This window comes from Eumetopias jubatus, unplaced genomic scaffold (genome assembly GCF_037043125.1).
Source record: "Eumetopias jubatus isolate StellerSeaLion01/CBP00866 unplaced genomic scaffold, mEumJub1_p1.0 scaffold_12, whole genome shotgun sequence".
Taxonomy (NCBI): domain Eukaryota; kingdom Metazoa; phylum Chordata; class Mammalia; order Carnivora; family Otariidae; genus Eumetopias; species Eumetopias jubatus.
The window spans coordinates 1,204,213-1,226,249 of NW_028274818.1; the positions used below are offsets into that span (position 1 = coordinate 1,204,213).

The 22,037-nt window shown below is 62.6% G+C and overlaps 3 protein-coding genes across 6 annotated transcripts; 1 reads left to right on the forward strand and 2 right to left on the reverse strand.

Annotated features, from left to right (window-relative positions):
• Positions 1–4,031: 4,031 nt before the first annotated feature.
• On the reverse strand, positions 4,032–6,504 carry KRTCAP2 (keratinocyte associated protein 2). 2 transcript variants are annotated; one of them, XM_028090361.2, is made up of 5 exons: positions 6,407–6,504; positions 5,961–6,115; positions 5,818–5,881; positions 4,426–4,492; positions 4,032–4,190 (listed from the first exon to the last, which is right to left on the reverse strand). In XM_028090361.2, the coding sequence occupies exons 2-5, from the start codon at positions 6,051–6,053 to the stop codon at positions 4,070–4,072; spliced, it is 345 nt and encodes a 114-aa protein (XP_027946162.1). In that variant the 5' UTR covers positions 6,054–6,115; positions 6,407–6,504; the 3' UTR covers positions 4,032–4,069. The 2 variants fall into 2 exon arrangements, with proteins under 2 accessions (XP_027946162.1, XP_027946161.1); XM_028090360.2 differs by having other exon boundaries at positions 6,380–6,489.
• A 589-nt stretch (positions 6,505–7,093) lies between these two features.
• TRIM46 (tripartite motif containing 46) lies at positions 7,094–15,691 on the forward strand. Of its 3 annotated transcripts, none has more exons than XM_028090312.2 (10): positions 7,094–7,171; positions 8,564–8,825; positions 9,041–9,384; positions 10,029–10,172; positions 10,292–10,387; positions 11,060–11,313; positions 11,580–11,701; positions 12,696–12,998; positions 14,051–14,348; positions 15,298–15,691. In XM_028090312.2, exons 1-10 carry the CDS (start codon positions 7,109–7,111, stop codon positions 15,689–15,691), a joined length of 2,280 nt encoding a protein of 759 aa, XP_027946113.1. In that variant the 5' UTR covers positions 7,094–7,108. The 3 variants fall into 3 exon arrangements, with proteins under 3 accessions (XP_027946113.1, XP_087872950.1, XP_087872948.1); XM_088016822.1 differs by lacking the exon at positions 7,094–7,171 and adding an exon at positions 7,634–7,789; XM_088016824.1 differs by lacking the exon at positions 14,051–14,348 and having other exon boundaries at positions 7,109–7,171; positions 15,298–15,374.
• Positions 15,692–17,342: 1,651 nt separating this feature from the next.
• Positions 17,343–21,675, reverse strand: MUC1 (mucin 1, cell surface associated). The gene is made up of 7 exons (XM_088016811.1): positions 21,557–21,675; positions 19,493–21,228; positions 19,331–19,386; positions 19,080–19,213; positions 18,810–18,931; positions 18,573–18,719; positions 17,343–17,683 (listed from the first exon to the last, which is right to left on the reverse strand). The coding sequence occupies exons 1-7, from the start codon at positions 21,615–21,617 to the stop codon at positions 17,609–17,611; spliced, it is 2,331 nt and encodes a 776-aa protein (XP_087872937.1). The 5' UTR covers positions 21,618–21,675; the 3' UTR covers positions 17,343–17,608.
• Positions 21,676–22,037: the final 362 nt, after the last annotated feature.

The following is a 22,037-nucleotide window of genomic DNA, read 5'->3' on the forward strand; positions in this document are numbered from 1 at the left end:
GTCCCAGAAACGCCCAGGAAGCAGCCGGAGGTCAGCCCACAGCAGCTCTCGGCCCAGAAGAGGGGTATGCGGGAGGTTGTTCTGTGCTTCCTGCACCCCCCCACCCTGGGCAGTGCGGCTTCACCCTGAAATGGGCGGGAGACCCCCTGCTCTTCCAGCTTGAGGGAAGGGGAGTTCTCAGAGAAGAGTTCCTCACAGGCCCAGAGGCCATTTGGCTGAGGTCGGAGCTCCCGGGGCCTCACACCGAGACTCGGGATGCTGTCTGCACACATGCTGGTCACACCACCGCCCTCTGACAGGACAGAGAGGAGGAACACACCGTACAAGGGACCCAATGCGCTGTTAGGGAGTCTCCAAATGTATACAAACACAGAAACAACCATACAATGCATCTGAGATGCCCATCATCACAGGACTTTCTATTATAAAATAGGGCCTGCAGTTCCCCGTGAAGGAAAACTTCTAAAAATTCTGTAATAATCTTGTTACTAACATGATTATATCATATTGTAATTTTGTGTTAAAAAGTGCTCATTTGGGGCACCTGGGTGGCTCGGTCAGTTAAGCGCCTGCCTTCGGCTCAGGTCATGATCCCAGGGTCCTGGGATGTAGGCCCACATCGAGCCCCACATCAGGCTCCCTGCTCGGCGGGAAGCCTGCTTCTCCCTCTGCCACTCCCCCTGCTTGTGTTCCCTCTCTCGCTGGGTCTCTCTCTCTGTCAAATAAATAAAATCTTTAAAAAAAAAATAAAATGAAAAGTGTTCATTTGTTAAATGTAAACACTTCGAACGTTTCCATTTTTCTTCATCTTGAGGCTTATCTGGAGCCTCAACAGACACAAGAGACCTGGGCGGGGGGCAGCTGTGAGCCCCTCGGGCCCAGGTGGAAGAGAGCTGGCTGGAGGGAAGGACGCACAGCCCAAGCCCTCCTTGCAAAGGCTGGGGAGAGGGGTCTGTGGGGAGGTGGCTGTGGGGAGGGCAGGGGGAGGGGAAGGGGCCTCTGGGGCTTCCTGCCAGGCTTTGGCTGTCACTCCAGGTGATGCAGGGGCCTCCCTCTGGGGCCACCAGGGGCTTCCCTGTCTGCCTCTCTAGGAACCCAAGCGAACAGCCTTTCCAGCACAAGGTCTGTGTGGCCAGCCTGCTCAAAGCCCCAGGGGGCTGGGGAGGTAGGGTTTGGGGGCAGGATCTTGGCCCTGCCCCCTGAGGAATTTCCACTCCGCTGGGAGAGAGGCGAAGAAAGGTACCTGAAGCAGAGCAATTAAGTGCCACCAACTGTGCCAGCACCAGGGTTCCGGCCATTGTTTGCCTGGAGGCGGCTCAGTGACTGACCCTAAGTCAAGAAGGAGCGTGCCCGGGGCAGGCCAGCCTTGAGGCCCCCCGAGGGGGCAGGGCCTCTGGCTTCCCATTCTTTGATGGTTCCCACAGTGCCCAGGGCCTTCTCGGCTCACAAAGAACTTCAGTGCTGGCTTTTGACGGAAACTTTCCCCTCTGTATCTGTCCCTGCGTCTCTCAGCATCTCTGTCTCTATGAGTCTCTGGCTCTCTCTTGTTTCCCAACATCCTTCCCGAGCCCCTGGGGAGCAGAGCTGGGGGGCCGGGCAGTGGGAACCAGACTGCGTCCTGTTCTCACCAAGGACAATAAGGTCCGGAAAGGGCTGGAGCCAAGGCCTGGCGCGGACTCCCTTGCTCCCTGCCGGTCCCGGGCACCCCCCACCCCCCAGTCCAAACCCGTGGTGCCCCCTCCCTCCAGTGCCAGTCTGGGAGGAGTCTAGCCTCTGCCAGGGGTTAGGGAGCTCTCTCATCCCCCCTTCTCACTGCCCTCCTCTCTGGTAGCACCACCTCTGGCCCCAAGACCTGTGCCTCCAAGACCTGTGCCTCCGGGGCCAAGAGCTGCTGGAGTGTCCTCCCCGGCCTGGCTCCCCACACATCCAGGGCCCCCTCCCCCTGTATTATTTACTCCTGTTTCCGGAGCTGGTGGCGGCGCTGGCGGGTGGGCGGGTGTCAGGGCCACGTGTGAGGGAGCAGGAGGAAACATCTGGCTTCCCTCTGTCCTCCGGGGGCCACCACCTCTCTCTCCCCTAGGCCTCCAGCCGCTGGGGTGGAGTGGAGCCCAGGAGAGCAGGGGCCAGGAGATGAGCACCTTTGCCCTTCCCACCTCCAGGCCTCCAGAAGCCATGATGGCCTCACGCCCCCTTACTTAATGATGGTTATTAGTGGGTAGGATACCCCTGCCAGGGTTAATTGGTAGGTTAAGTCCACAACCTGCAACTAGGAACCCCGGAGATAGGCCCCAATCTGCCTTGTAAATGCACCTGTTCCCTGAAGAAGGGGTCATTATTCCTGAGCCACTCAGTGTCCCTGGTGTCTACACAGTGGGTGGCAGGGTGCTCAGATCGCTGGGCCTGGCCCCTGCTCTCTGGCTCTTCCCCACCCTTCCCTAGCTTGGCCCTGCCCAAACTCTCATCTTGAAGCCAGGGTGCCCTCAGGTGGCCAGATACCCCCCACCCTGGGTGTCTATGCTCCCTTGGCTGGGACCTGGCCTTCTGCCCACAGCTCCCACCCCAGTTAGGAGGAAGTCAGGGTTTGACAGAGGGAGCCCTAGAACCAACTCAGCCTCCCCTTAGATCCAGGGTCCATTTTGGACAACCTGTCATCCTCCCCCAGAGGGTCCCACATACCACAAGCCCCTAACCATTACTAGGTAAGTTAAGAGCCTAGAGTTGCCATTCCCTCTCAGGGAGGCTCTGGTGTCCCTCGAACACTCTTTGCCTCCGCTCCCAGGGACACTTGCTTCAGACTCCAGCCCGAAAGGGGCCAGTCCTTCAGGGCCTCCCAGGCAGGCTTCCGCCCAGACAGACTTGGGCCAGAATGGGGAGACCCAGCCACAACCCTCCCTAGCCCTCAGGGCAGGCTTGACCTGCAGATGTGAGCTCGTGGCACCCTCTGCAGGCATCCTGGGCACACTGCACAGCACTCCCCCAAGCCAGGGACTGAGGAGCATGGCGTCTGGAATTCCCGAGTGGATTGGAGTGGGTGGGGTGGTCCTCTAATTAGAGGGAGGGGGCTCTAATCCTTGACCAGAACTCCTTCGATTCACTTCTTCATCTCCACTGGGACTTCATCCCTACTTAGACACATCCCATGTACAGTATATTTTTGCCAGAAGGCAGGTTCTGCCAACCAACCCAGGTCTTCACCGCCCATGATCAAGCACTGTGCAGGATACAAAGCCGACCACAGCGCTGTGCACAACCTAAAGCCCACGCCATCCAACAGAAAGGAAGGTGCTCGGTGCCCTCAAAGGACAGGTACTCTGGACAGAGGCACCCCTTAGGGCAGAGCACAGAGTAGGACCTGAGAAGCCACATCATTCCCATCAAGTTTGGCTCCGAGGCCAATGGCTTTGTCCCTATCGTTTTATATATGCTTTGCTAAAGTGTAGCAAGTCCCTAATCTCTTGGCTACAAGCCTGAGAAGAGAAACAGAGGCACCTGAACAAAGAGGGTGGGGCAGTGATCAACCCTGGAGTCTTTCTAAACCCAGGTAATCTGTCCATGCTGGAGCTGAACAGATGGGTCCAGAAGGGCAACATCAGTAGGGACCTCCCTCCCAAGGTCTTGGAGCAGAAAGGGCAGGAGGCTTGTTTGCTCGGGGTGGGGAGTCAGAGTAACAAGGCGCCCAGAGGTGTAAATGAACTCCACAGGGAGTTGTAGGGGTGAAGGGGCCTCTCCTTCTCTTGTTCTTCTGTTCCAAGATCTATTCCACTCTGATAGGCAAGGAAGGCTTCCTGCACTACAGCCTTGACCCCTTTTCCAAAAGGTCAAGACAGCAGATCATCCCCGCACTTTTCTTCCACAACGAGACTTTTATACAAGCACTCACGGCACTGACGGCAGTTAAGTATTTCCTAGAAACAAACCTCGGAGGAAGGCAAGCCCCTCCATCCCCAAGGTCTAGAAACAGCAGGTATCCACCTGCCACATCGGGCACACCACGCAGGCATCGCGGAAGAGGCCACAGCATGTCACACTCATGGAGCTACAAAGAACCAACTTTATTGGACATTCAGGGTCAATTTCTCTTTTTGCCCTTCCCCGTGACCTTGGCTGGTGTGAGGACAGGAGCTGCTGCCTGGTACAGAGTGGAGGAGATCTTGTTGATGTAGTACAGGCCAACCATGGAGAAGATGAAGCTACACGGTGAAGACAAAAAGGTCACAGCACCAGTGGGTACACCACTGGCCTGGAGCCTCCCGGGGCACAGAGCAGCATCAGGGGCAGAGTCCTGGATCAGGTTTAGGAAAATGGGGAAGGGCAAAGGAAGGAGAACGGGGGGGTGGGGGGGACGGGGAAGGTCTGGGATCATTACAGAAGGATCCAGTGCCAAAGGACAGTGCTGCACCCCTTCCCCAGCTGTAAGGCACTTACCAGGTGGTGACGCAGACTCGGTGGATGAGGCCGGATGCAAAGAGAGCCAACAGGAGGCAGAGAAGAACTGGGAAAGCGAGAGGGGACAAGGGCGGGGTGGTGGGAATCGGAAGCACCAGGCATTCTTGTGTGGAGTCTAGGAGAAATCGGGGGCCCCTGAAACGTGGGGAACCAGCAGGAGGACTGCAGACGCCCTTAAGGACGCCCAGGACATGGGCGGAGGAGACGCATGCTCGTCACCAGCTCTGTCCCAAATATCGCTTCCCTATCCTGGCTCTCTTCCAATATAAAGGAAAAGGGAAAGTGATACAGAGTTTGAAAGGCAAGGTTTGCTCCCATGTGGGAAGGAAAGGTAAGGCCTTTCCAACAAAAGTCAGCCACTAAGGATCAACTCATTAAACCGGTTGGCCAGTGGTTGAAGCTGGAGGCCTCACTCCCTGGACGCAGGACGGAGGGCCGGGCGTCTGGACGCACATGCCCGTGGAGGCAGGAAAGGGTCTCGGGATGATGTGGTGTAGGACCGGAGAGAAAGTGAGAGGCTGGACAGCTGGGCAGATACCACCTGCCCAGCTGGGGAGGGCGAGGGGGGTCAAGAATCTTGCCCCACAACGAAGGTTTCTTTCAGAAGCAAAGGAAGACAATACACATGGAAACAAAATCTCAGAGGTCTTGAGGCTGCTGGAAGGGAGAAGCTCCAGAAGGCTGCCACAGAGCTAGGTGGCGGGCGCACGACCTAGAGGAGCAAGGACTCGAGCGCAGCGGCAGGTCTGTGTTCTACCAGATGAAGGTTCCTCAAAAGGCAGCATTTGCTGCCACCTTCAAGCTTGTGACATTCCTTAGGTGATCCGGCCTTGATGCCTCAGTTGCTTTAGGAACTTATTTCTGCATAAATAACTAAATCATCAATTCTCCATTACACGAGCAATAACAAATATTGTTGCAAAGAGGAAACAGCCTAACGTTTATTCTAACTTGGTCAGGATTCCTGCTGACATAGAAACCTGGTGTCTGTAATACTGAAGCTCTTCAGGATCACCTCCAACAAACAGAGCCCAGTAACCCTGGTTCAACTTCACATCAAGCCCCTCAATGAGCTCAGTTCTGTTTCCTCCCCACACCTCCCCAAGGACTCCGCAAAGCAGGCCTGCACCGGCCCAGTGTCCTCAGAGACCCCTGGGAACTAGGCTTCCCGCTCTCAGGCCTTCTCTTCCAGCCGGGCGTCCAAGAGCTCGGGGAGGTGCTGGGTCCAAGGCCGGCACCCCCCTCCAGGCGGCCTTAGGAAGCCTATTCCCTTCTGAACAACCTTTACCAACCAAGCACCTGAGAACGCAGTACCGTGCTGGGGGCGGTGAGAGCAGATGGCTGAGGCCCTCGACCCCCACTTTCACTTACTCTCAGGGAAGATCTTTGCTTGGAATCCTTTGCCGAAGACCAGATTCTCCAGGTTATTGAAGGCCTGGAGCAGGGAGTTAAGGGCAGGCCGAGCGACAGGGCGGAGCGGCGGGCCCCCTCCCCCCGCAGCGCAGCGAGGATACGGTGAGCGAGAAGACGAACAGGCCGGAGCCCAGCAGGCCCCCCTGGATGGTGAGCCACTCGGTGGAGGCCAGCTGGCGGCTGTACATCTGCATCCCGGCGAAGAGCAGCAGCGACAGGAGGGAGGAGAGCGCCAGCGAGGTGCCCGTGCCCACGGCTGCAGGGGGGCGAGGACGCGAGGCGCGGGGTCCGGCCGGGCCCTTCCTCCCGCCCGCGCCGCAGGCAGAGCCGCACCCCCCACCCCCGGCACGGCGCACCCCCGCCGCGACCCCCGGCGTCCCCGCCTCGGGCGCCCGCGCCTTCCCGCCCCCCCCCCCCGGGGCCCCGGGACACGTCAGCGCTGAGCGCAGAGGGCCCGGACAGCCGGTCCGCCCCAACCCCACCCCACTAGTCCGTCGGGGGATCCCGCCAGTCCCGTTACCCATCGCGTGCTGCCCCCGGGCCCCACCGGCGCCTCAGGCCAAGACACAGGGGAACCGGACCGGGGCGGTGGGCCGTGCGCATGCGTCAGCCTCACTCGCGGGCTCGCTTCCCCTCACGTCCTGCTCGCACTCCCTCTCGGCGCCCGGCCGCAGCGTCCCCTGCCGGCAGGGAGGAGATATTGCGTCCAAGAGCGGCCTTGGCCACCGCCCTGGTCCCTTGCCGTTCCCCGCACCCCGAGCGTCTGCTGCCCTCATGGCCCATAGCCTCTAGCCCACCTCTGTCTTCTTTGCCATATATGTCGTTCTAGTGCTTGTTCCTCACACCTCCCTCCCCCATGATCATTGCCTCGCATCTCCCGTGGACTCTTGCCCAAACCAAAATCTAGTCCTCCTATTCTGGAGCCCATCTTTCTCTGAAACTGTCCTCCCGTTTTATATGAGTAAGACTAGGGAGCCAATGAAGAATGCGAACATTAGAAATGGCTCCCCCCTCAAATACCATTCCATGTTACCCAACCCCCCCCCCACCGTCTTCCGAAAACCACGTGGGGAGAACAATTTCCCACCTCCTACCTCGACGGGCGCTGTTCGAGGCTGTCCCTGGAGCATGCGCAGTGACATCTCACCCCCACCCCTCCCCGCACCCCCACCGGGTTCCTGCTTTAAGCCCGGGGTTCGCAGCCGCAGCCGGGATCGGGCATCCGGGGGCGGGCGGGCATGGTAGGGCCATGGCTGAGGGTGAGGATATGCAAACCTTCACTTCCATCATGGATGCACTGGTCCGCATCAGTGTGAGTTAAGGTGGGGTCGAGGGGAAGGGGAGGGGGAGTATAGGGGTCCGGGGCAGGCCGGGACCTTGGACAGATGAAGATGAGGAAAGATGCTAGGATGTAGACAGAGGAACCGGGGGTGGCAGAAAGGACTGGGAGGGTCGGGATGCAGGTTGGAGAGGGTAATCCTGGGGCATCCCGGAGGTGAGTGCCGTGGAGGCGTCCATCTGCTAGGGCGTAAGGAACCGGGAGCTGCCCGGATGCTGCGGGTGGGCTGGGGTAGCCGCCAGCAGTGCACCAGGGCTGGAGCTGCGGGACCATGCGGCTATGCTATGAGGAGGGGGCATGTGTGAGCTTGGATATTTTCCAAGAAAACTGAGGATAGGTGAGGGGCGATGAAGGAGCCGCCCCCAGGGTGCAGTTCCAAATTTGGACCCTTCGGCGAGACCCCACCCCACCGCGCCCCCACTCAGGGCTGCCTCCGAGCCCGCGGTTGTCATGGCAACCCGTGCCCGGCTCTCCCAGGGGCGGTGCCAACCCCGCTCCCCCCCACCACTTCCTTCCCCCTCCCTGCCTGTCCCTCCCTCCTTTGTGTCAGCTGCGCCCCTGACCGGGATGGCTGCGAAGAGAGGGACCAAGGTGAGGTGTGGGGGTGGGGCATAGCTTGAGGACCCCCTCCACCAAAAAAGGGAGGGGTACTTCCGGTGGGGAGGGGGCAAGTAGGCGGGCGCTTGTTTCCCCCTCGCTTGGGGAGGGGGTTGTGGCCAGTCAGGTCGTGCCGAGGGAAGGAGCGGGAGGGCTGGACGGTGGGGGAGCAAAAGGGAATGGGTAGTGTCGGGGACCCGAGGAGACGGCTGGGGAAGTGAAGGATGGGGAATGGAGGCTGGAGCGGCCGCAGGCTCAGCCGCGGCAAGATGATGGACGCGGTGAGCAGGAGGATGGAGAGCGTGCGGCGCCTGGCTATAGGGAGGAGTCGCGCTGGGGAAGGGGGGGTTGCCAGAAAAGCGGGCGGGGGTCTGCACCAAGCTGCAGAACGGGCGGTGTCTTTGAGAGAAGCTGGCGGCCCAGAGATGGGGGGATGGGGGCAATGGCCAGGTGAGAGGGGCTGCAGGCCCAGCGCCTGCAAGGGGAGTGAAAGGGGCGGGGCTTGAGGCTGGGGGGGCAGGTGCTCCAACCAGGAGCGCCAACCAACCCTCCGTAGGCTCTAGCTCTCTGCGGGAGGAAGACCGGCAGGAGCCTGAGCTGGGAAGGTCTATGAACCAGGCTGGTGTGGGAGGGGGGTGGGGGGGGAAGCCCGAGGTAGCTTGCCTTGCCCCTTCCTGAGACCCCCTGGGGTTTCTAAGGGCAGCTGAGAGGCCTGCTGAGATATGCCCAGCGTCCCTGCTCTGACCCAGCCTCCTGCTCCCTCCACAGACGAGCATGAAGAACATGGAGAAGGAGCTGCTGTGCCCGGTGTGTCAAGAGATGTACAAGCAGCCACTGGTGCTGCCCTGTGCCCACAATGTGTGCCAGGCCTGTGCCCGGGAGCTGCTGGGCCAGCAGGGCTACATAGGCCCTGGTGGGGACCCCAGCTCTGAGCCCACATCTCCTGCCTCCACCCCGTCCACCCGAAGCCCCCGCCTCTCCCGCAGAACTCTCCCCAAGCCTGACCGCCTGGATCGGCTGCTTAAGTCAGGTGGGGCTGGGTCCTGGAGGGCGGGGGTGGGGATGCTGGGGTGTCCATCCGGTCAGGGGCCTCTGTCTGTCTTGCAGAGGGTGAAGACGCGGCTCCCACGGGCTCTACTGTGAGCTGAGCTCTGGCACAATAAAAATTATTGTTTTAATTGAAGATACCTTCCCCACGCTCAGCCCGCTGTAACTTTCAGCCCCTTCCCTCGGGCACTTCCACAGGCTTTGGGACGTATCCCGGGCGGAAGCGAGGTGCTCTGCACCCCCAGGTGATCATGTTCCCGTGCCCAGCCTGCCAGGGTGATGTGGAGCTGGGGGAGCGGGGCCTGGCGGGGCTGTTTCGGAACCTGACCCTGGAGCGTGTGGTGGAGCGCTACCGCCAGAGCGTGAGTGCGGGCGGCGCCATCCCGTGCCAGCTGTGCAAGCCGCCGCCACTAGATGCTACCAAGGGCTGCACCGAGTGCCGGGCCACCTTCTGCAACGAGTGTTTCAAGCTCTTCCACCCCTGGGGTACCCAGAAGGCCCAGCACGAGCCCACCCTGCCCACCCTCTCCTTCCGCCCCAAGGTGAGCCAGCGGGGAGAGGGGCCTGGCAGTGCTGGGGGGGTGTGGGCGCTGGCACGGGGGCTTCCCAAGGGGGGTGGGCCGAGGTGGCCACTGCCAGGCTTCTGTTTCTGTAGCAACTACAAAGAGGGACGGCATCAATCTTTAAACCTCTTGGAGCTCCATCTTCTCGTCCGCTGAATGAGAATTATAAGATCTGCCCTGCATCACCCACACCCTGGGGGTTGTTGAGGGGATCCCAGGAGGTAGTTTGTGAAAGTTACCCCTAGGCCGCAAAGGTCTGTGTGTATTCATTCATTCATTGAGCAAATATTTATTCAGCACCCATGTGCCTGGTGCTATTCTGGGCATTGGGGATGGGCAGTGAGCAAGATGGACAAGGTTAATTATTAGCCACAAGGCGGAGATTAATCATCATTATTCTTGCTGTTACCACACATGTGGAGGTGGAAGGGAGGGAGGGTACCGGCGAGCGAGGCTCCCTTCCATGCCGGTGCGCGTCGCCAGGTGGCACTGCGGAGCACCCCCAGCGGGGCGTCCCTCTCCTTGTTCAGGCCGGCAGGCCAGGCTGCACACTGATTCTGCACTAGGTCAGCAGCCTTAAACCCACCGTTGGATGATGATGTCATTGCTCTTTCTGTCGCTAGGGCCTGATGTGCCCGGACCACAAGGAAGAGGTGACCCATTACTGCAAGACATGCCAACGGCTGGTGTGCCAACTCTGCCGGGTAAGGCGCACCCATGGTGGGCACAAGATCACCCCAGTGCTCAGCGCCTACCAGGCCCTCAAGGTGAGGACCCCAGCTCACTCCACCCCGCGCCAACCCACACTCACACCCTCTCACACCTCCTCCTAACGGCTGGCTTCTGCTGAGCTAGGCATGATGCCCACCTCTTTCTTCCCTCTCAGGACAAGCTGACAAAGAGCCTGACATACATCCTGGGAAACCAGGACACAGTACAGACCCAGATCTGTGAGCTGGAGGAGACCGTGAGGCACACTGAGGTGAGGGAGGGCACGGAGGTGGGCCCTGGGCCCCGCCCGGGAGCAGAACCAGGAAGGGGCTGTGGAGTGGCAAGGCCCAGTCACCTGCTTGACAGCTCAGGAAGCCCATATGGGGTCCATGGGTGTGTCGAGGTTCTGGTTAAACCAGGTTGGCAGGAACACCAGTGCCCCAGACCAGGCTATCCCTGGGGCTACAATGGGAACAGTGTGGCTATCACCCAGGACCAGGACAGCTTGGAAAGCCCCAGGGACATAGCTCAGATGCCCTCAGGCTCAGCTGCCTGCTGAGGATGGCACACCTCCCTGGAGCTAGGGCGAGGCTCCGTCTCCCGTACCTCCTGCCAGGTTGCTTGAATCCACCGACATGGGGACGGACAGTAAACATGGCCTCGAGGCGGGGAACATCAGTGCCCTCCGAGTGGGCGTTAGTGCAGTCACGGTCTCTTTTATTTGGGGGACTCCTTATGGGGTCAGGATGATGGTGTGGGCATCCAGGAAGGGTGGCACAAAGTGTCAGGCGTGGAGCCCATCTGGGTGGACAGGTGCCTTTGGAGCCGTGGGCCTGGCCCTGTTGGAATGGCTGCGTAGGATTTCCCTGGATCTTTGGTGATCCGAGGGAGGCTAGCGCAAGTGCTGCCTTCAAGAAGACAGTGAGTGCTGCTGTCTGGGCAGGTGAGTGGTCAGCAGGCCAAGGAGGAGGTGTCCCAGCTGGTGCGAGGCCTGGGGGCTGTGCTGGATGAGAAGCGAGCATCACTGCTTCAGGCCATTGAGGAGTGCCAGCAGGAGCGCCTGGCCCGTCTCAGCGCCCAGATCCAGGAGCACCGGAGCCTGCTGGATGGCTCGGGTCTGGTGGGCTATGCCCAAGAGGTTCTCAAGGAAACAGACCAGCCTTGCTTTGTGCAAGCGGCCAAGCAGCTGCACAACAGGTACGCAGGGGCACAGGGGTGCAGGCTCCTGGGGGGCAGGGGTGTCATGGGTGTAGCCGGTGTCTAAGCAGGTGTCTGTGCCAGTGCCCCATGGAGAGATGGGTCCTGAGGATTGTCACCGGGCCAAACTGTTACCCAGCTTGCCTGAAGGGACCCGGAGGTGACCCAGAGCAGGTGCCCAGGCTCTAGGGACAGGCGAGGCAGAGTCAAGGGGAAGGGCAGCTGCCCAGACGGGAGGGCCTGACCCTTGCCTGCCCCCCTCCCAGGATTGCCCGAGCTACGGAGGCCCTCCAGACGTTCCGACCAGCTGCCGGCTCCTCCTTCCGCCATTGTCAGTTGGACGTAGGGCGCGAGATGAAGCTGCTGACAGAGCTTAACTTCCTGCAAGGTAAGGAGGTGGCCGGGGTGGCCCCGCGCCCAGTTAGAGCCTCTTCCTCCCTTCTTCCCCAGCAGCGGGCCCGGGGGGCAGCGCCCACCAGGGACCTCCCCGGCCTCCTGCCCAGCCTGGCCAGCCGCCCCTCCCACCTCGCCCACCCGGCCACACCGTCCCACCGCGCTCAGCGCTGCTTCTCCCTCTCTTTGTTTGTAGGCTGTGGCCATCGCGGACTCTGCTCCGGAGCACCCCAGGCAAGTCAGCGGCCCTGCCCCGGGGGCCCTGCCCTGCCGCCCCCACACAGCTCGGCCACCCATTCATTGCTTCCTTCTCTGTCCTGCCTTCACCAGACTCTTGGTCCTGCCCCCCACCCCCCACCAGTGCCCTCTGACTCTGTCTGCCTGCCCTAAGCTCCTGCCTAGTCCTTGCCCTTCTGAGCTTTCGTCCTTGGGATTCTTGCCCTAGGGACTTCCCTTCTCTTCCCCTCGATCTTCGTCTCCTGCCATCGTCAAGCTTTTGCTTGTCCTCTGTTGTCCCCTGTTTTCTGCCTTGCTGGCTCCCACATCTGTCTCCCCCCTCTGCCCCTCCTTCCTGTCCAGTGCTCTTTCCCCGGGCTCCGGTGGCCTCTGCCTGCCTTTCCCTGGGGCTCCTCTTTATTCATAGAATAAAAAAGGTCCTAGAAAGAAGGGTCCCCATCTGGTCTAAGACTGTTTTTGACAGAGGAGGAAACTGAAGCCCAGACTTGGGAAGCGACTGCCCTAAGGCTGGAGTTGGGAGAATGGCAGGCCAGAACCCGCTCGAGGCTTCCCGCCCCCTGCGCCCCGGCCTCTCCCCTGCTCCCTTGGGCTCTGCCCTGCCCCTCCCTGCCCGGCACCCAGATGGCCTCGCCCTGAGTTCCCTCTCACCCACACTCACCCCCCCGGCCCCCGCTGCTTTCCCTTTACCTGCCTGCCCTCCATGCTAGGCCCGTGACCAGGCCCTGACTGACCCCCGCTGTCTCTTCCCACAGTCCCCGAGGCTCCCGTCATCGACACACAGCGCACCTTCGCCTACGACCAGATATTCCTGTGCTGGCGGCTGCCTCCCCACTCGCCACCTGCCTGGCACTACACCATCGAGTTCCGGCGCACCGATGCGCCTGCCCAGCCGGGTCCCGCCCGCTGGCAGCGGCGAGAGGAGGTGAGGGGCACCAGTGCCCTGCTGGAGAACCCAGACACAGGCTCTGTGTACGTGCTGCGCGTCCGGGGCTGCAACAAGGCGGGCTATGGCGAGTACAGTGAAGATGTGCACCTGCACACGCCCCCGGCACCCGGTGAGCGGGCAGGTGGGCGGGCGCGGGGCATGCTGGGGCCCCCCGGCGCCCGGTGAGCGGGCAAGGTGGGCGGGCGCGGGGCATGCTGGGGCCCCCCGGCGCCCGGTGAGCGGGCAAGGTGGGCGGGCGCGGGGCATGCTGGGGCCCCCCGGCGCCCGGTGAGCGGGCAAGGTGGGCGGGCGCGGGGCATGCTGGGGCCCCCCGGCGCCCGGTGAGCGGGCAAGGTGGGCGGGCGCGGGGCATGCTGGGGCCCCCCGGCGCCCGGTGAGCGGGCAAGGTGGGCGGGCGCGGGGCATGCTGGGGCCCCCCGGCGCCCGGTGAGCGGGCAAGGTGGGCGGGCGCGGGGCATGCTGGGACCGCCTCGCCGCACTATTAGCTGGTGCTGGGCGGGCACTGGGGAGCAACACAGTGGGCCACTCTCACCAGCTCTGGAGCTAGACTGCCTGGGGTCAAATCCCCACTCTGCTTCTTGCCAGCGGTGGCTCTAGGCAAGTCGTTGGCCCTCTCTGAACTCCCAGTCCCTCTTCTCCAGCGATAATAGCAATGTTACTGTTATGAGAATGAAGCCGGTGAGCGTCCAGCTCATAGTAAGGGCTCAGTAGAGGTTAGGACAGTGACTCTCCAGAAAATAGCCTGGCCCCGGGGGCACAGGCATAAAACCATACCGGAGCATCACCGCCCAAGTGGGGTGTAAGGGCCGGGTGTGAGCACCAGAGCGAGTGCTGGAAGGTGTAGGTCGGTGGTGGGGGCCAGCATAGGAGGGGTGGGAGGAAGCACTGCAGGTCGGCTGGGTCTGGGAGACTGGCTTCTGGGCCCACCAATCCCCACTAAAACTCTTCCTGGGGTCCCCTGCCCCTTTAGGTACCCCCTTCTTTTCTCCTCGTGTCTCCCATTGCAGTTCTCCAGGCCCTGGTCACTGGAGCCCCCGCCCATCCCTTGGCAGCTTGTTTCACATTCTGAAACCTCCCAGTGTCCTTTGCTGACAACTCACGACCTCCACGGCCTGGGTTTGTCCCTCAAGGCCTTCCTTTGTCACCCCTCCCCCACTGCAGTCCTGCACTTCTTCCTCGATGGCCGCTGGGGCGCAAGCCGAGAGCGGCTGGCCATCAGCAAGGACCAGCGAGCCGTGCGGAGTGTCCCGGGGCTGCCCCTGCTGCTGGCTGCCGAGCGGCTGCTCACCGGCTGCCACCTGAGCGTGGATGTGGTCCTGGGAGACGTGGCCGTGACCCAGGGCCGCAGCTACTGGGCCTGTGCCGTCGACCCAGCCTCCTACTTGGTCAAGGTGGGCGTCGGGCTGGAGAGCAAGCTTCAGGAGAGCTTCCAGGGCGCCCCCGATGTGATCAGCCCCAGGTCAGGCCTCTCTGGGGGCGGAGGGGCGGGGTGTGAGGGTCCGTCCGGGTGGGGGAGCTGGAGACAGGATAAGGGGTGGCAAGGGGAGCTCATGCTGGTTGGGGTGGAGTAGGGGAGTTTAAGAGCATGGATGCCAGGCTGGAGCCTGCGGCCGGGGCAAGCGTGGGCTTAGCAGAAGGGCTTGGAGAATTGGTTTTCGGAGGAGTGTGTGACTGGGAGAGGGCTGCAGGAGAGGGAGCCACCCGCTTGCTCCCAGCTGTCCTCAGGACCACCACACCATGTCTCTGAGAGCCTCTGCATCTCCCAACACCCTGTTCCGACGTGCTTTCTCAGCAACACGCTCTTTCTTCCTCTCACCACGTCTGAGATCCTTCCCTTAAAGGGTTCACCTCCATCCGCTCTACTGCCCACATGCTGTCTAACACCCCCCAATGCAGGTGCCTCCCCGAACCCTTCCTCCCAGCACTCTATCCCTGAACACCCCATCTCTTCTCAGCGCTCTCCCGCCAACACGCATCCCCCACCCCACCTCCCTCCCGACACCCGGCCTTCTCTCCCCAGCCCCTCAGTGACAAAGCCGTCACCCGCAACACCCTGGAACCCTCCCCAGACCCTCCCCAGCACGACATCCCCAGGCGGTTCTCCTCTCCAGCTTCTCGTCTCCTGTCTCCTCACGGCATCCGATCATCCGATCCTCACCTCCATCTCCGCCTCCTCTCCTGCCAACATGCCTGCTTTCGCTGCCCCTTTCCCCCTGGACTCACACCCCAGCCCCGGATTCTGACCCTTGTGTCCCCGAAACGTCCTCTCAGTACCCCAAATCGGTCCTTTCAGGCACTTGCTCCCCAGCATCCCATCCTTCCCACGTCTCAGCCCTCTGCCCCCCACCCCCGCCCCACCCCACCCCTCCCTCTCGCCAACACTGTCCTACCCAACTCCGCTCCTGCAGGTACGATCCGGACAGTGGGCACGACAGTGGTGCCGAGGACGCCACGGTGGAGGCGTCCCCGCCCTTCGCTTTCCTGACCATCGGCATGGGAAAGATCCTGCTGGGCTCCGGGGCCAGCTCCAACGCAGGGCTGACGGGGCGGGACGGCCCCGCGGTGAGCTGCACCGTGCCCCTGCCGCCCCGCCTGGGCATCTGCCTGGACTATGAGCGGGGCCGCGTGTCTTTCCTGGATGCTGTGTCCTTTCGCGGGCTCCTGGAGTGCCCTCTGGACTGCTCGGGGCCCGTGTGCCCTGCCTTCTGCTTCATTGGGGGTGGTGCAGTGCAACTCCAGGAGCCTGTGGGCACTAAGCCCGAGAGGAAGGTCACCATCGGGGGCTTTGCCAAGCTCGACTGACCGTTTCTGGCCCCTCCTGGGCCCTGGCCCTCCAGGCCTGCTGAGCCGGGTTATTCCTCCTCCGGCAGCTTCTCCCCAAACTCTTCCTACCATGTCTTCCTGTCCCTTACCCTGTGTCTCTGTATTCCCGGGGCCTTCTCTTGAGCAAGGGACTCTCCCTTGCTCACCTTTCTAGACGTCCCCCATTCTCTCCATTGCCTGTTAAGCCAGGCCCCAGCCCCCACCAAGTCTCTGGCCTACACCCTGCCCTTGGCATCCCACCCAAGTCACGGAGAGAGCCCCTTCCCCATTGCTGTTCTGTGCCCCTCCCCAGGCTGACTGGGAGGGAAGGCACCTGGAACACTGGGCATGACCCCCACCTCTGCGCTCCGCCCTCCACCCTGCCAAGCTCCCTGCCCCATCGATGCTGAGCTACAGCCTTGGGGCAGGTAGGCTTTTTGGCCGGACGCTGCCCAGGCACTCCCTGGTGAGGAGAAGAGGACCCAGTCATCCTGCTTGACTTGTTGGGGTCCCCACAGCCCTCGGCTGCATGCCTGTTTTCCCCTCCTCCCTCTTGCATGCTTCACCCTGTCCTGCACCTATATGCCAACGTGCCAGGTCTCCTTGGGGACGCCAGCGGAGGTTGGGTGTCCCCGGTGGGTTGGGCTAGGTAAGGCCTCTGGGGCCCGCTGCTGTCCCCTGCAGTGGGCACTGCCAGGCCTGTGCCAAGCAGCAGCTGATATTTTCACGGTTTCTAAACAATAAACGACATTGCTAGGCACACCTCTGCCTTCCCTGAGCCCAACCATCGCTTTTCATTTCTGTGCTGGGCGTGACACGTGGGAAAGAGCCGGGGAGATCCGCCACTGCTCAGAGCAGGGGTGCTCAGGGGATCTGGCACTGGAGGGAAGGAGGTCCCAAGCAGCTGCTCCTGAGCCTCCTCTTGCCACACACGTTCTGGCTCAAGCCCCTGCCGATGGGTGGCCTACTGGGGGCGCATGGCACTGGTGGCTGCTGGCCATGGCAGGGCCCAGGCCCCCAGGGCATGTGGTGAGAGGGGTGGGCACTGTGCCTGGGCCCAAAGGGGTCAGGGAACCAGAACAACTTTGCCATTCCCAGGGTGCCTGGGGCACACCCCGCCAGCCAGGGAGGGGGCCCGGCCGGGCGCCAGCGTTCAGATCTGATGCTGTGCTTATCACGGTCATGTTGACTTTGCCCGTTATCGCTGCCCACACACTTACTTCACACCCCCGCAGCTAAGATTAGAGCTTCTGGGGGCACCGGGCCAAGGGGAGGTGAGGGCATGGCTGCCCCCAGCCACCAGCCCACAGCCCAGGAGAGGGGAGAGCCTTCTCCGCAGGTGCAGGTGGAGCTGGGTCACACTGGCCTCAGGTCATGCTGGCCTCCAACCAACTCAGTTTCGTTTCCTCCTTCCTCTTGTGCCACCAGGGATGGGAAGAGGTGACCTGTGCCCCAATGTCATCTCCTCTCCACATCTCCTGCTTTTTCCAAATGAACCCTACTCTTGCCTTCTACACACCCCCGTCTCCTGCAAAGACCCCTTCCAAGCCCCCCCACACACATTCTGTCCCCCCCAATCTAAGGGTCACAGATGACAGATCCAAAGTTGGCAGGCAGCACAGAGGAGGTCCCCGCTTTATTCAGCCCCGGTCTGGTCTGCACTTCCATCTCGGGGTTTTCTGGGCCGGTCCTCCCGGGAGCCACTGTCCCAGGCCTGTTCCCAAGGGGCTCGGATGGGCTTCAGCAGGGCTGACATCGGTTAGGAGACCTGGTGGGGCCTGTGAGCAGCCCACCTGAACTCCCAGCTCAGCAGCCCCAAACAGATTTGAGAGGAGAGGACTCTGGCAGTGAGGAGCCTGGGGGAGGCACGAGGCACTGGCGTCCCAACGCTCAGGGGTGGCGGCGGGCAACGTGCTCCTACAAGTTGGCGGAAGTGGCTGATGGGTTCAGGTTCACATAAGACAGGCCGCTGCCCCCGTTGCCTGCCGAGATCTAGGTGGGGAGAGGAGACCCAGGCTGAGAGGCGACAGCTTTCCTGGGAGAAAGTGCCTCCAGGGCTCCCAGATCACACCCCAGGCTGGGGTAATAGGTCCAGCTGTCTAACTCTCAAAGGGTTAATTTGGAGAGCACCTGCCAAGGCACCGCCTGCGGCCAAGTGACTGTAAACAGGGCCCAGGACTGCTCCCCCCCACACTGCCCCCTTCACCCCCTCCCCTGGGCTCTCATCACCCCCTTGTCCTCCCCTGCTGCCCCCGTCTCCATCCATCCTCTGCTCCTCCAGCCCAAGCAGGCATGTGTGTGCCTCTGTCGAGGTGAGACAAGGAAGTCCCTGGGCGAAGGAAAACAGGGTCGAGAAAAGGAAACTCCCCCCCCCCCCCCCCGCCGCAGTGGCGCTCCGACCCTAGGTGGCCGAAGTAATTATTTACTAGGTCCTGGGGAGAAAGGCCAGGTGAGGAAGGAAGTAGGAGGGCTCCTTGCTTCCCTGGGCCTCCCAAGAATCCCATGGCACCAAGCTCACCTGGCTGGGTGAGACTTCCTCCCCCACATCAGACACCCCCCATTCCTGCTGGCCTTTCTAAATCGACCCTCCCCTCCTGGGAGCTGAGTGCGGGGGGCACAGGTGCTCATTCCTTCGGGAGTCCTGCGTGGAGGGCTCCCCGGTGCTGGTCAGCAGACCAGCAAATGCTGGTCGTGGGGACACTCTTGAGATCCCCTTCCTCCCAAGGTCCCTTCACCAGGTCTCCCCCCACCCCAGCCCCTCTGACCCCCCCCCGCCTTGCCAGGCCCTCCGCAGCCTCTCACCTCTTCTAGGTTCTCTGGGCTTTCAGAAGCCCTGCCCAGCCCAGGCTCTGCCTCCCTGCCCCCGTGGGCCCCCTCCTACCTCCTCATAGGGGCTGCGTCTGCTGCCTGGCGGCACATAGCGCCCATGCGTATGGTAGGTGGGGTACTCGCTCATAGGGTGGTAGGCGTCCCGGGTTGGAAAGAGGTCCAGCTGCCCACAGTTCTTCTGGCAGCACTGACACACAGCCTGGGGAAAGGAGGACGCGTCGGGGGTCGGGGGTCGGGGGGTTCCTTCCAGCAGGGGGCCTCTGCTCAGGCCTGGAGACCCAACACTTACCAGGGCAACGACGTACAGGATGGCGAGTGCAACCAGAACACAGACCAGAACCAGCAGGGCAATGCCCCAGCCAGGGACCCCAGAGCTGGACTGGCCGGCGGAAGGGGACGACACGTCTCGCACTAAACGGAAACGTAGTGGTCAGAACCTTCTCCCAAAGGAGGTGACCCTCCCCCTCCTAGCACCCTGGGGAAGAGCAGGAGCCTGGGTGCTGGAGAGAGGGGCCCTGCAGGCGTGGTGCTGGGCGGCAGGCGGGGACAGTGGACTCACCGCTAACACCTGAGATGGACAGGTTATATCTGGCTAGTTCCCCGCTGTGCTCTTCAAACTGTGTCTTCACGTCACAGGCGTCGGTGGCACCCTTGCGGAAGACCAGAGTTGATTCGACCACCACAGATCCTGGTCTGGTCACAGGGAAACAGGCAACTCAGCCACGGGTCTCAGCTTCGGGTCAGCGACCCCCCCACGGCCACGGCAGCCTCCACTCCTCCCCTCCACACGGTCCACACCCAGAACTGTACCTGAACTTGATGTTAAAGAGGCCCAGAAAATCTTCCTGTTCATAAATCTGCAAAAACTGGGGTGAGAGGAGAAGGAATAAGGCTTGAGGCAAACAGGTCAGGCAGTTTGAAGGCTGATGCAGGGGGAGCATGGAGCACAGGAGAGAAAAGACACCTACTCACCAACTCAGAAATGTTTCTCTGCAGCTCTTGGTAGTATTTCGTGCTGGGATCCTCCAGAGAAGAGTTAAACTGGAGATTCAAAATGGAAAAAGACAGGAAGAAGAAGGAGACCCTAAGAGACAACTGGGGAGAAGTGCTACCATTGGAGGAGGTTGGAGGTTCTATGCTATGGTGAGTGGTGTCAGCAATAGTCCTGGTGGTCGGGGGTGAGGTGCCACGGGAGGCTGGGGATGAGGCACCGTGGTGTCCCCCGGTGGTGGTCGAGCCCGAGGCGGGGCCGCTGGTCGGGGGTGAGGTGCCACGGGAGGCTGGGGATGAGGCACCGTGGTGTCCCCCGGTGGTGGTCGAGCCCGAGGCGGGGCCGCTGGTCGGGGGTGAGGTGCCACGGGAGGCTGGGGATGAGGCACCGTGGTGTCCCCCGGTGGTGGTCGAGCCCGAGGCGGGGCCCCTGGTCTGGGGTGAGGTGCCACGGGAGGCTGGGGATGAGGCACCGTGGTGTCCCCCGGTGGTGGTCGAGCCCGAGGCGGGGCCGCTGGTCTGGGGTGAGGTGCCACGGGAGGCTGGGGATGAGGCACCGTGGTGTCCCCCGGTGGTGGTCGAGCCCGAGGCGGGGCCGCTGGTCGGGGGTGAGGTGCCACGGGAGGCTCGGGATGAGGCACCGTGGTGTCCCCCGGTGGTGGTCGAGCCCGAGGCGGGGCCGCTGGTCGGGGGTGAGGTGCCACGGGAGGCTGGGGATGAGGCACCGTGGTGTCCCCCGGTGGTGGTCGAGCCCGAGGCGGGGCCGCTGGTCTGGGGTGAGGTGCCACGGGAGGCTGGGGATGAGGCACCGTGGTGTCCCCCGGTGGTGGTCGAGCCCGAGGCGGGGCCGCTGGTCGGGGGTGAGGTGCCACGGGACGCTGGGGATGAGGCACCGTGGTGTCCCCCGGTGGTGGTCGAGCCCGAGGCGGGGCCGCTGGTCGGGGGTGAGGTGCCACTGGAGGCTGGGGATGAGGCACCGTGGTGTCCCCCGGTGGTGGTCGAGCCCGAGGCGGGGCCGCTGGTCGGGGGTGAGGTGCCACGGGACGCTGGGGATGAGGCACCGTGGTGTCCCCCGGTGGTGGTCGAGCCCGAGGCGGGGCCGCTGGTCGGGGGTGAGGTGCCACGGGACGCTGGGGATGAGGCACCGTGGTGTCCCCCGGTGGTGGTCGAGCCCGAGGCGGGGCCGCTGGTCGGGGGTGAGGTGCCACGGGAGGCTGGGGATGAGGCACCGTGGTGTCCCCCGGTGGTGGTCGAGCCCGAGGCGGGGCCGCTGGTCGGGGGTGAGGTGCCACGGGAGGCTGGGGATGAGGCACCGTGGTGTTCCCCGGTGGTGGTCGAGCCCGAGGCGGGGCCGCTGGTCGGGGGTGAGGTGCCACGGGAGGCTGGGGATGAGGCACCGTGGTGTTCCCCGGTGGTGGTCGAGCCCGAGGCGGGGCCGCTGGTCGGGGGTGAGGTGCCACTGGAGGCTGGGGATGAGGCACCGTGGTGTTCCCCGGTGGTGGTCGAGCCCGAGGCGGGGCCGCTGGTCGGGGGTGAGGTGCCACTGGAGGCTGGGGATGAGGCACCGTGGTGTTCCCCGGTGGTGGTCGAGCCCGAGGCGGGGCCGCTGGTCGGGGGTGAGGTGCCACTGGAGGCTGGGGATGAGGCACCGTGGTGTTCCCCGGTGGTGGTCGAGCCCGAGGCGGGGCCGCTGGTCGGGGGTGAGGTGCCACTGGAGGCTGGGGATGAGGCACCGTGGTGTCCCGGGTGGTGGACCCTTCTGCTCCCAGCTGTCCATTTCTCCACCCCTAAAAGCTAACCTCCCCCTCCTCCTCCCTCCCCCCAGACTTTGCTCCAGGTCATTGTACTGCCCCTGGCACCAGCTCTCTGGAGGGGCTGACTCTTCCGTCTGTCCTTAGCCTCTCTCGTTTTTTCTGGCACAGACTGAGTCGCTCCTGCCTACAACTTCTGCCCCTTGGGGTACCATCTGCTAGCAAAGAAAACCCGCAGAAAGCCTTGGAAGAGGCCATAAGGAAGGCAGCCCCCTTCCCACCTTGTGCCCCTCACCTGTAAGCCGTCGGGGTACCAGGAGCAGGAGGAAGAGAGGGGCCCAGAAGCCCGGCGTCATGGCGGTGCTGAACCGGGTGGGGAAGGGGCAGAGCAGGCTCCGGAAGGCGCTGCGTGTGAGGTGGGGAGGTCACGGGCACCTGCTGCTTTATACCGGCCCCTGGCCCGCCCTAGGCTCAGCCCAAGCAGGTGGCAGGTGACAAAACCCCGCCCCTCCCCCTTCCCTACCTCCTGCTTCTCCCTCCTCCCCAATCACTCCTGGCCCGTCAGGTGGGGAACCTGGGCTCCAATCACTCAACCCTCTGACAACCTGTTTGTTCTCCACATAGTTTCCTTCTTTCACCAACCACTCCCTGGCTCCAGAAGGCGGTGAAGGGTGGGGGGGCTCAAGGGCCTGGGTGTCCCAGGCTCTCGTCTTTAGCCTCAGGGCGACAACCAAGGTGAGACAAGGGACAGAGGAAGTGAGCTGGGTCAGGCTCCC